The 13,058-nt window shown below is 45.2% G+C and overlaps 1 protein-coding gene across 3 annotated transcripts; it reads left to right on the top strand.

Moving 5' to 3' along the window:
• The first annotated feature begins 7,085 nt into the window (after positions 1-7,085).
• LOC144487604 (uncharacterized) lies at positions 7,086-11,285 on the top strand. Of its 3 annotated transcripts, none has more exons than XM_078205691.1 (2): positions 7,086-7,396; positions 9,546-11,285. In XM_078205691.1, the coding sequence occupies exon 2, from the start codon at positions 9,652-9,654 to the stop codon at positions 10,312-10,314; it is 663 nt and encodes a 220-aa protein (XP_078061817.1). In that variant the 5' UTR covers positions 7,086-7,396; positions 9,546-9,651; the 3' UTR covers positions 10,315-11,285. The 3 variants fall into 3 exon arrangements, with proteins under 3 accessions (XP_078061817.1, XP_078061818.1, XP_078061816.1); XM_078205692.1 differs by having other exon boundaries at positions 7,086-7,518; XM_078205690.1 differs by having other exon boundaries at positions 7,086-7,528.
• The last annotated feature ends 1,773 nt before the right edge of the window (positions 11,286-13,058 follow it).

The following is a 13,058-nucleotide window of genomic DNA, read 5'->3' as shown; positions in this document are numbered from 1 at the left end:
CATTTCACATCTTTGGCCTGATCAACCGAGGAAAGTTTTGAGAAGTCTGCTTCATTGTTAAAGATAAGCCTTCTCCTTTCTGCCAATTACTGTTAATTCGAACTTTGTTTTTTATCTTTCTAACTTTTTAACCTTTTAATGGTAAATAAATCTTCTGAATTTACCAATTAAAATATTCATTCTGGCCAGATAGATAAATCTTAATTGAAAATTGGGGATTTATTGCAAACAACCTCGACCCGATAAATCAACTTCGAAGTGCAATTGCTCCCCTGGATTTGGTGTCTCGGTGTAAGTGGTCCCTGGATTTTGTGTTTCCGTGTAAATGGTCCTTGGACTTGGTGTCTCAGTACAAGTGGGCCCCGCACTGCTTTCAGTCCAACTGTCTATATTCCATCTTTCATTGATTTCAATGTCATGGAAACTGGGAGTTGGAACCTGTCAGCATTTGAAAGATATTCACAAATAATTGGAGGATTTCTTACATTTGGGATCTTTCTCTGTTCTGTCCTCTCGGGATGTTAGATAACAGACTTTATCCTGTCAATATCCAGCTGGAGTATTGGGCCCTGATGTGTTTCCTTGTTTATATTGTTGACTCTAAATATTGAATCTTGTCGTTTCAGACAGAATATAGTTACTTGTTCTGGAGAACAGAGATAATATCATAGATTCAGAGCTCTCTATCCTGAGCAAGCCATTCAGTTGTGTCAAATTGCTACAGAAAAGTCAATGATAAAACTACACAGATCACCCCACATTGACCTAGGTTCCAGAAATGACAACAGCACACTGTTCCCAAGACAATCCTGCAAAGATTTCCTGGCTCACAGCTGGGGGCTTGTGCCAAATTTAGCAGAGATTTTCTGTAAGACCTGGGTTCACCTAAACATAAATATAAGACTTAACGTCAATTACAATTGTTGGACTCAGTTGGGAGATCTGATTTAAAAGGGACTTTCATTTTTAACGAGCTACAAGACCACACTTAGTACAAATATTGTTCCAAGCTTTACAGAATTTACTAAGTTAATCACATAAGTACAAAATGCAAAACTTAACCAAGGCAGTGGAAGCAGTCAGTTCACTTTGTAACGCTGGCTCACAACTTCCAGCCGACTGCGGCACTGTTTCTTGTTCTGTTGACTGTTGTCTACCTTCTTCCTGCTCAGCTTCTCTGAGCTGTGAACTGGGCAGCTGAAAGCTGATGCTTATTAACCCTTTCTAGACACAGCCCCTGTGCACGATCAATGGTGTTCCTGAACTCTGGTTCACCATGATCAGTCCCTGATTTATTTAGGTGGTGTGTAATCAGTTTCTGATTGGTTTACTGACCATTTCCTGCAATTTCCTGACTGGCGCTCTAATGTGTCAGTTACTTCCGGAGTTTGCCCCACATGCCTTTTCTGTGATTTCATTAAATTTTATGGCTGTATATTGAGATAATGGAGACCTAAAGATATCTTCTTTGTCCACTTATTTGAAATAAGCAAGTTTATGGTGTCAAATCCCAATGGTTAACATTTGGGTTTATTGTCTCAAATGTCTCATTGATGTGTCGAACTTTTATAGTTCTCATTGGGGCAGGTGACTATCAGTATATTTTGATTAAAGAAACTACTTGCTGGTTTTTGTAGTGACTGCAGTAAGAGTTTTAACAACACCAGGTTAAGGTCCAACAGGTTTATTTGGTAGCAAATGCCATTAGCTTTCAGAGTACTACTCCTTCATCAGATGGAGTGGAAATGTGCTCTCAAACAGGGCACAGAGACACAAAATCAAGTTTCAGAATACTGATTAGATTGCGAATCTCTACAGCCAACCAGGTCTTAAAGATACAGACAATGTGAGTGGAGGGAGCATTAAGCACAGGTTAAAGAGATGTGTATTGTCTCCAGACAGGACAGCCAGTGAGATTCTGCAAGTCCAGGAGGCAAGCTGTGAGACACAGGGGTTAACAGTTCCAGACCTTAGCTCATCCAGAGTTGATGGGATCCACAGCACTCTGTAATTAAACTATAAAAGTGTAGCTTTACACCGACCTAGGGTCATGTGATGTATTTCACTTGTCAAATAAGAACGCAGTTACAGACAAAGCCAGTTACATGAAACGAATATATTACAATTAAGCAGAATATCACAGCAGATTAATTGATTAATAAGCTTCAATTACTTGATTATTACACATAACTAAGCTACAAACTATTAAATATGACCATTCCTACAGTCGAACAGTCCAGTCAAGCAACAGGCTGACACAGTCATACTTTGAATCATATCTTACTGCCAATGTCTCACAGGAACAAGGAGCAGGATTCGGCGATTTGGTCCCTCGATTCTGCTCCACCATTTAATCAGATCAGGGCTGATCTGATAGTAACCTTAAATCTGCATCCTGCCTACCCCCAATAATCTATCACCCACTTGCTTGCCAAGAATCTATCGACATCTGTCGTAAAAATATTCAAAGACTCTGCTTCCACCGTCTTTTCAGAAGAGGTTCACGACCCTCTGAAAGAAAATATTTCACCTCATCTCCGTTTTAAATGTGCGAACCCTTATTTTTAAACAGGGACCCCTAGCTCTAGATTCTCACACAAGAGGAAACATCCTCTCCACATCAACCTGTCAAGACTCTTCAGGATCTTCTATGTTTTGATCAAATTTATCTTTAAACTCCAGCAGACACAAACCTAGCCTGTCCAAGCTTTACCCATAATCCACACATTTCTGACATTAGTCTGGTCAATCGACTGCTTCCAATGCATTTACATCCTTGCTTAAACAAGATGACCAATACTGTACACTGTACTCCAGATGTGGTCTCACTGGTGCTCTGGATAACTGAAGCATAACCTCCATATTTATGTCATCAATTACCCCCTCAAATGCTAGCTTTCCTAATTACTTGCTTTACCTGCTTACTAGCTGTTTGTGATTCATGCAAAAAACAAAGAACAGCACAGGAACAGGCCCTTCGGCCAACGCTGATCACATTGTCCTATCGAGACCAACCGCTTATATCCCTCTATTCCCGTCTGTTCATGTGTCTATCCAGATAAGTCTTAAATGTCACTAACGTGTCTGCCTCAACCACCTCACTTGGCAGCGCATTCCAGGCCCCCATCACCCTCTGTGTAAAAAGACTTCCCCCAACATCTGCACTGAACCTTTCCCCCTTATCTTGAGCTTGTGCCCCTTGTAATTGTCATTTCTGCCCTGGCAAAAATCTCCCAACTGTTCACCCTATCCACACCCCTCATAATTTTATAAACGTCTATCAGGTCGCACCTCAGCCTCCGTCTTTCCAGGGAGAACAATCCCAGTTTATTCAATCTCTAGAACACCCAGATCCCTCTGCGTCTCAGAGCTCTACAATCTCTCACCATTTAGATAATCTGCTTCCCTTTTATTCTTCCTGCCAAAATGTTCTGTCCTACCAGCAGTTCAAACCTGAGTAGAGGGAGCAGCACAGAGGTGTACAGTGCAAGTGAGTCATCCTGGGAGTCCTCAACTTGAAATTCTTTTTTATTCATTCGTGGGAAATGGGCATTGCTGGATGGCCAGCATTTATGGCCCAGTCCTTGTTGCCCTTGAACTGAGTGACTTGCGAGGCCATTTCAGAGGGAGTCACATGTAGGCCAGACCGGGTAAGGAGAGCAGATTTCCTTCCCTAAAGGGCATGAGTGAACCTGATGGGTTTTTTTTACGATAATCAACAATGGTTTTATGGTCATCAATAAATTCTTAATTCCAGATTTTTTTCATTGAATTCAAATTCCACCAACCGATGTGGCAGGATTCGAAGCCTGGTCCCCAAATCATTAGCTGAGTTTCTGGATTAATAGTTCAGCAATAATACCAACAGTCATCACCTCCCCTAGTTCAACATGGAGTGTAGGAGAACAAGTCAGGAGCAGCACTGGGCACCCTAAAACTGAGGTTCCAACCTGTAACATGGGACTATAAGCACGCTGAACAGCAGAAGCAGAATGTTCCAGGCAGGACCAAGCGATCCCACAAACAACGGATCAGATCAGAGCTGCAGTCCCCCCACATCCAGTCGTGAATGGTGGGGGACAATTAAACAAATCACAGCTCCAAAAACATCACCATCCTGAATGACTGGGGAAAGAAGTGGATCAGTGCAAAGAACTGTGATTTGTGTTTGGTGATCGCGGATGTGTTACTGATGCCTTCCATGGATTCCAAGGCCAGGAAAGACACTCTGGAAGGTGTGGGGAGTTGGAACTTGCCCAGGAGAGTAACTGAAGGTATGAAAACTGAAATAATCCAGAGTTAGAAAGGAGAAAAGGGCCACAAAAATGCAGCAATTAGTAACAAGACATTGATTAATCTTTTCTTGTCCTGGAGAAATGAAGGTCCCAGCTTTGTGTCTGAAATAATATTAGTTAATTTGACATTTATCCAGAGAATTAAACTCCAGCCCAGTTATAGCGATCACTAACATCAGCGAAAACACACCCCAACTGTCAGAATGAAGACTGTTCAGTCCTGGATGTGATTAACAGCAGAATCCAATTCCCCCAGACACTTGTCAATTTGCTGGTGTGTTAGAAGATGGGTTGACTGAGTGAATCCCATCTCACACTCAGAGAAGGTGAACGGTCTCTCTCCATTGTGAGTGTGTTGGTGTCTCAGCAGGTGGGATGAGTGAGAAAATCCCTTCCCGCACTCAGAGCAAGTGAACGGTTTCTCCCCGGTGTGAATGTGCTGGTGTGTTCGCAGGTTGGATGAGCGAGTGAATCCCTTTCCACAGTCAGAGCAGGTGAACGGTTTCTCCCCGGTGTGAATGTGCTGGTGTGTTCGCAGGTTGGATGAGCGAGTGAATCCCTTTCTACAGTCAGAGCAGGTGAACGGTCTCTCCCCGGAGTGAACTTGTTGGTGCCTAAGCAGAATACTGGAGGTCTTAAAGCTCTTCTCACATTCAGAACATTTGAAAGGTTTCTTATCCGAGTGAACAAGTTGGTGTGATCTGAGGCTGCTTAAATAAATGAATCCTTTTCCACACAAGGAGCAGGTGAACGACCTCTCCCCAATGTGAACTCGCTGGTGTTTCTGGAGGCTGGATAACAGAGTGAATCCCTTCCCACACACTGTACATCTGAATGGCCTCTCCTTGTTGTGAACTCGCTGGTGTATCAGCAGATCAGTTGTGGTTTTATGACTCTTCTCACATTCGGAACATTTGAAAGGTCTGTTATCAGTGTGAACCAGTCGGTGTGTAGCGAGGTGGGATAATCGTGTGAATCCCTTCCCACACACACAGCAGGTGAATGGCCTCTCCCCAGTGTGAGTGCGTTCGTGTTCAATGAGGTTCTGTGATCGTTTAAACAGCTTCCCACAGTGAGAGCAACTGAACTGTCTTGCAATGTGAACAATCTGGTGCTTGACCAGGTCCTCAGAGCTTTTAGAGTTGTTATCGCTGTCAGAGTGGTTAAAAAGCCTCTCTTCAATGTGAATTTGCTGGTGGGTCAGCAGGTGGGATGACTGAATGAATCCCTTCCCACACAGAGAGCAGGTGAATGGTCTCTCCCCAGTGTGACCGCGGCGATGTATTTCCAGCAGCGATGGGTAACTGAATCCCTTCCCACAGTCCCCACATTTGCATGGTTTCTCCATGGTACAGGTGTCCTTGTGTCTCTCTAGGTTAAACAATCTGTTCAAGCCTTGTCCACACAAAGAACTTGTGTATTATTTCTCAGTAAGGGAATCAAGAGTCATGGGGTTAAGGCAGGAAAGTGGAGTTCAGGATTATATCAGATCAGTGAATAGTGGAGCAGACTCAATGGGCCCAATGGCCGAATTCTGCTCCAAGATCTTCTCATCCTTTGGCTCTCTGCTGTGAATAGTGAGATTTTTAAAAACAATCAGGCTGTGTAACTGGTTAAAGCTCTTTCCACAGTCAGTTGACTGGAACACTCTCACTTGGGTGTGTGTGTAAGTCTTGGTGCTTTTCCAGTCACAGTGATGTTTGAAATCTTTCCTCATCGCCAAAACAGAAAAACATTTCTCCTTCCACATTTAAAGGTTGATGATATTCAGGTCCTGATGAATTGAGGGACTCTGTCAGCTCTTGATGTGATGTTTGGTTTCAGTTTCCCATCTGCAATTCATCGCCCTTGTGGACCTTGTAAAAGACATTGACAGAGTCAGTATCGTTGTCAGCACAGGACAGAAATTCAGAACAGACAATTCTAGTTTCTATGGAATATTCTTTTATCTTTTGTTTCCCCAATCTTGTGGTCCAATCAAACTTCCATCTCAACTAAACCAGAACTTTGTTTCCAGTGTCTATGAGACACTCTGTACCCTGAGTTGTGGAGTTTTCGAGTGTTCCAGTCAACACTGCACGATTCTTCTCCAGGACCACAAGAGCATGGACAAGACCACGGAAGAGCAGCCAACAGCTAAGTGACCCCATGTTGATCTACAAATCACTGTTTTAACCAGCCCCAAGAGCAGGTCCAGGAAAAGATCCTCTGACCTCCCAAGCCTCCTCCACATGGGCAGCCAATGATTAGGAGCGTGGGGCAGAATAGAAGTGTAACTAAAAGTGGAGAAGCAGCTCCTTCAGGGACAGCAACCTCTCACACTGAATATGTACATGGTTCATGGACTCCTGTAAACATCAGCTGCAGGCTGGAAGCGGGTGAAACTGTTTAGACACCTGTTGCCCAGTTTGGTGGGAGGCACGGTAACACAGTGGTTAGACCTGGCTTCAGTTCCCGGATTGGGTCACTGTCTGTGTAGAGTTTGCAGATTATCCCTGTGTCTGTGTGGGTTTCCTTCAGGTGCTCAGGTTTCCTCCCACAGTCCGAAAGATGTGCTGGTTAGGTGCACTGGCCATGCTAAATTCTCTCTGTGTACCTGAACAGGTGTCGGAGTGTGGCGACTGGGGGATTTTCACAGTAACTTCATTGTAGTGTCAATGTAAACCTCCTTCTGACACTCATCAATAATATTCACGCTGATGTGCTGGAAACTGGGACCCGGGAGGAACTGTAAAACCTAAGCCCCGCCCTCACTGTTGCGTCATGAAGACCCTGGCGCATGCGCCTCTCGCTGATCCAAGATGGTGGCCGTTAGACTGGACTTGGGTTTCGGGGGGAAAAAAGATCCGGAGCTGCAAACACGAATCTCAATCGGGGTTTGAGGCGCCCGCCAGGTGTTTAGAAACTCTTCTTCTCCAGAGCCGGCTCCATCGCTCCCTCAGAGTTTCCGCTTCCTTCCCCGTGGCAAAGAGACAAAAAGAGAAACTCACCCCATCGCCATGACTGACAGTGCGCATGCCCCAATACTGGGTGATAAGACGGCTGCGCAGTACCTTCCTCTGGTGTAAATAGAGGGCATTCACCACCGCGGCGAATGCTGGGTAAACCCTCCGTCATTGAAAGTCGTTATTATTGACCGGTGATATTTTTGCTGTGATGTGGAGATTGGGAGGAAGGTCGAAAAAGCTGTGCACAGATCCTTCATTCATCAGAAAGAACAGAAGTGGGAACTGGTGGATAATTTTGATTTATTATTGTCACGTTATGGTTTACAGTGAAAATTATTATTTCTTGCGCACTGTACAGACAAAGCATTCCATTCATAGAGCAGATAGGAGAGAAGGAAAGAAAAGGGTGCAGAATGTAGTGTTACAGTCATATCTAGGGTGTAGCAAAAGATCAACTTAATATAAGGCAGCTCCATTCAAAAGTCTGATGGCAGCAGGGATTAAGCTGTTTTTGAGTCAGTTGGTACCTGATCTCAGACTTTTGTATCCTATTTCCCAATGGAAGAAGGTGGAAGAGAGTGTGTCCGGAGTGCGTGGGGTTCTTTTTTGATTTGATTTATTATTGTCACATGTATTAGTGTACAGTGAAAAGCATTATTCCTTGTGCACTATACAGACAAAGCATACTGTACATAGGGAAGGAAAGGAGAGAGTGCAGAATGTAGTATTACAGTCACAGTTAGGCTGTAGAGAAAGATCAAATTAATGAGAAGTAGGTCTATTCAAAAGTCTGATGGCAGCAGGGAAGAAGGTGTTCTTGAATCGGTTGGTACATGATCTCAGACTTTTGTATCTTTTTCTTGGTGGAAGAAGGTTGAAGAGAGTATGTCCGGGGTGTGTGACATTCTCGATTATGTTGGCTGCTTTTCTGAGGCAGCGGGAAGTGTAGATGGAGTCAATGGATGGGAGGCTAGTTTGCGTAATGAACTGGGCAAATGCCCCAAAGTTTTCAACAAACAGCAGCAAAATCCAACCACTTCAGTCAAATGTAAACTCAGAAGCTGGTGTGACTGAGTGAAGTATTTATTTGAGTAACTGTCAGGATTGTTTTCTCATGGATATTCCAAGTCATTTTTTAAATCATTCAATTGATTCTAGTCGTTGGCTAGACGAGCATTTATTGCCCATTCTTAATTGCCTTTGAAAAGCTGGTGATGAGCTGCCTTCTTGAATCGCTGCAGTCTATGTGGCGTAGGTACATCCACAGTGTTGTTGGGGAGGGAATTCCAGGATGTTGATCCAATGACATTGAAGGAACAGTGACATATTTCCAAGTCAAGATGCTGAGTGGCTTGGAGGGGGACTTCCAGGTGGTGGTTTTCCCATCTGTCCACTGTCCTTGTCCTCCTGGATTGTTGTGGTCATTGGTTTTGTTTCTTTGTTTTCCTTTCATCTGCGGAATTTGCTACCCCAAAGTGCGGTGGATGCTGGGCAGTGAGTAATTTAAGGAGGAGTTGGACAGATTTTTAATTGGTAATGGGTTGAAAGGTTATGGGGAGAAGGCAGGAAATGGGGATGAGAAGCATATCAGCCATGATTGAATGGCAGAGCGGACCCGAGGGGCCGAATGGCCTAATTCTGCTCCGATATCTTATGAACTTGCAGGTTTCATACAGATTTGCAATATACAAAAAATTCTTTGGAAGTGGACATTACTGACAAGGCCCAGGTATCTGTAATGAATTACTATCACAGACAGTCATGTGTTGCCAATCGCCACTTGTCCTTTGTGATGGTGATAGTTGGCCTTCTTCTTGAACCTCTGCAGTCCATATAGTAAAGGTGCTCCCACAATGCAAGAGTATTAGAATTTGAACCCAGTCACATTGAAGGGACAGTGATATTTGTCCAAGTCAGGGAGTTGTGTGGTTTTCCCATGTCCCAGCTGCTCTGGTACTTCCAGGTGGGAAAGATTGTGGGTTGAGGAGATTCTGCCAAAATCCTGGTTGAGTTGCTGATGTATAAAGTCTCTCTCCGTCACCCTCCTCCCGACCTCTCCCTCTTCACGCACAAAGGCTGGATTCTTGTTGTAGGCTCTGAAGAGGTGGAGGGTTCCTTTCCCTCAGTGCATTGGTAAACAGTTTGAGGCTTTGTCACAATCCAGCAGCTTTCATATCCACTATGTCCTAGTCCCAATCCCACAATTTACCAGATTAGATCAACTCAGTTTCACATTTTGTCTTTGTATATTTATGGCTTGTCTCTCATGTTTCCCTCTTTCTGTTTTCAATTCATTTTTCAGGGGATTAGAAGGTGAGGAATTACAGACAATTGTAAATCAAGGATCACATCAAGATCTGACAGAGAGCTTTGATTCATCAGGATCTAAATATCATAGGCCATTAAACATGGAAGAAAAAAGCACCATTCACAGTGGGGAGAAACCATACACATGTTCTGTGTGTGGACAAGGCTTCAAACGATCGTCTGGCCTGTCAAGACACAAGCGCAGTCACATCAGGGAGAGACCGTATAAATGTGGAGACTGTGGGAAAGGATTCAATTACCCAGTTGGCCTGGAAAATCACCGACGCACTCACACTGGAGAGAGACCTTTTACCTGCCCTGTGTGTGGGAAGGGATTCACTCAGTCAGCTGGCCTGTTGATACACCAGCGCATTCACAGCAGGGAGAGGCAGTTCACCTGCTCCAAATGTGGAAAAGGATTTACTCAGTCATCGGCCCTGCTGATGCATTGGCACACTCACACAGGGGAGAGGCCATTCACCTGCTCCGTGTGTGGGAAGGGATTCACAGATTTCTCTGCCCTGCAGAGACACCAGCGAGTTCACACCGACAGGAGAGAGTTTAAATGCACTGAGTGTGGAAAGAGTTTTAAAACTCCACGCACACTGCGGGAGCACCAGTACATTCACACCGGAACCACACCGTTCAGCTGCTCCCACTGCCAGAAGGGGTTCAGGACATCATTCCATCTTGTGGCACATGAGCGCATTCACACTGGAGAGAGGCCATTCACCTGCTCTGAATGTGGGAAGGGATTTAACTGATCATCCAACCTGCAGAAACACCAACGAGTTCACAGTGAAGAGAGACCGGTTAAATGTCCAGACTGCGGGAAGGGCTACAAAAGTTCTGAGGAACTGCGATGCCATCAACGTGTTCACTCTGACGAGAGACCGTTCACGTGTTCTCACTGCGGGACTGGCTTCAGGCGATCAGGCGACCTCACTGTACACCAGCGAATTCACAGTGGGGAGAGACCGTTCACCTGCCCTGTGTGTGGGAAGGGATTCACTTGTTTATCCTCTCTCACTTCACACCAACTTGTTCACACAAATGAGAGACCATTCAAATGTTCTGACTGTGAGAAAACGTCTGCTCGCACACCAGTGAAATCACTCTGAGGACAAACCGTTCACCTGCACTGAGTGTGGGAAAGGATTCACCCGGTCATCCATTCTGCTGAGACACCAACAAGTTCACAGTGAGGAGAAGCCGTTCACTTGTTCGATGTGTGGAAAGAGATTCACCCAGTCACACAACCTGGTGAGACACCAGCGAGTTCACCAGTGATCACAGGGGTGTGATTCTGCTGTTATTGCTGCTGTTAATTACATCCCAACTAAATAACGTTTATACTGATAGTTGGAGTTTTTCTGATGTAAATCAGCCCTGTTGGACTTGGAGAATGCCCCACAGCATCTCTCATTCATGTGTCAATAAATCTTCACGCCTGCAGGCCTTGTTTTAAATTTAAATCACTCAGAAACTGTATTGAACTAAAGATGAATAATAAACAGATCACAGTCCAATCCACCCCTGTGTGAATGTGCCGATGTATCAGCAGGCCGAGGACTAAAGTCTGTTTTGTAACTTCAGGATAAGGATTTGAAAGCTCTGAATGTTGGTTCTCTCATATGTAGGCTGGAGCTATTTGATAGGCAGGATGTTAATAGCTGTAAACTTGTCAGATGTCGAAAGAATTACTATTGGAGTAAACTCACCCATTTATAACCTCAGACTCTGGTCCCTAGTGTGATGAACAGGTAACACAGTGGAATAGCAGGATGAATATGTGGGGCTACGGGGATAGGGCCTGGGTAAGATGCTCTGTTGGAGAGTCGGTGCAGACTCGATGGGCCCTGTACCGTTGTGCATTTACCCTGCTAACCCCCTAACCTACACATCTTTGGACGCTAACAGATAATTTAACATGGCCAATCCACCTAACCTGCACATCTTTGGAATGTAGGAGGAAACGGAAGCACCCAGAGGGAACTCAGACACAGGGAGAACGTACACAGAAACCCACTGCTGTCAGGCAGCAGTGCTAACCACTGTTCCACCGTGCAGCCCTTCATCTGCTGCTGAATCCCACATCCACACATTACTGCCAGACTTGACAATTTCAACACATTCCTGACTGGTCTCCCACACTCTGTAATTTTGAGATAATCCAAAATGTCCCCATGTCTTGCAGACGCTTCCTCCATCTCCACAACCCCCTCTTCTAATTCTGGACCTCTGTGCAGCCCCTTTGCAATTCCTGCCACATTGCTGGCCTGCGGACTAATGTATGGTTCAATCCCCATTCCAGCTGAGGTCGGTGTTGGAGCTGTCTCCTCACCCTGCCCAAGAGTGGATGGTAACGGCAGCCTGCTACTGACACAAACTGCCAGGGAAACAGCTCTGGATGACACATCAGCAGACATTTGGGGTTCCAAATGCTTGAAAACTGTTAACCTGTGTGAAATTGAGGTGTATTACAGACTAATTTAAATATAGGATCAGTGTCATTGCTTATTTCGTCACTGCTATAAACAGCGGAATTCTCACTTTGTAAACCTCAGCTTGAAGGAATAAAGTGAATAAATTGGGATATTAACTTTTACCATTATCCATCTGAAGCCAATGGACTCCCTTTTCCCCGCCCTGATGTGACACTGAATCTTCTTAGGTTTGAAGAAGAAACTTAACCTTAGAGCACTGGGTGGTACAGTGGCCCAGTGGTTCGCACTGCTGCCTCACAGTGCCAGGGATTTGGATTTGATTCCCGGCTTGGGTCACTGTGCACATTTTCCCCGTGTCTGTGGATTTCCTCCGGGTGCTCCGGTTTCCTCCCACAGTCCAAAAGATGTGCTGGTTAGGTGCATTGGCCAAGCTGAATTCTCCCTCAGTGTACCCGAACAGGTGCCGGAGTGTGGCGACTCGGGGATTTTCACAGTAACTTCATTACAGTGTGAATGTAAACCTACTTGTGACTCATAAATAAACTTTACTACTGGCCTCAGTACCCGAGACCTGGCAGGATGGCAAGAATGGCCTGGGGCTCCAGTGAGGTGTACTGGAGGGGCTGGAGTGGGCAAGAGGTGACACTGGGAGGAGCAGCAGCTGGGAGGCCTACAGCGACCTCTGGTGGACAGGAGGGGATGATGTGGAGATGCCAGCGTTGGACTGGGGTGAACACGGTAAGAGGTCTCACAACACCAGGTTAAAGTCCAACAGCTTTATTTGGTAGCAAATACCATTATGGTTAGGTGCATTGGCCATGCTGAATTCTCCCTCAGTGTACCCGAACAGGTGTACCCGACTCAGGAGAAACCTGACAGTTTAAAAGTGATGTGGAGATGCCGGCATTGGACTGGGCTGAACACAGCTTTTGCGCAGACTGCACTGCTGCTGTTTCCCCTCCTGTAAGAAGTCTCACAACACCAGGTTAAAGTCCAACAAGTTTATTTGGTAGCAAATACCATAAGCTTTCGGAGCGCTGCTCCTTCGTCAGATGGAGTGG

Source organism: Mustelus asterias, unplaced genomic scaffold, assembly GCF_964213995.1.
Source record: "Mustelus asterias unplaced genomic scaffold, sMusAst1.hap1.1 HAP1_SCAFFOLD_917, whole genome shotgun sequence".
Classification (NCBI taxonomy): Eukaryota; Metazoa; Chordata; class Chondrichthyes; order Carcharhiniformes; family Triakidae; genus Mustelus; species Mustelus asterias.
This window is presented reverse-complemented; position numbering and strand designations above follow the sequence as displayed.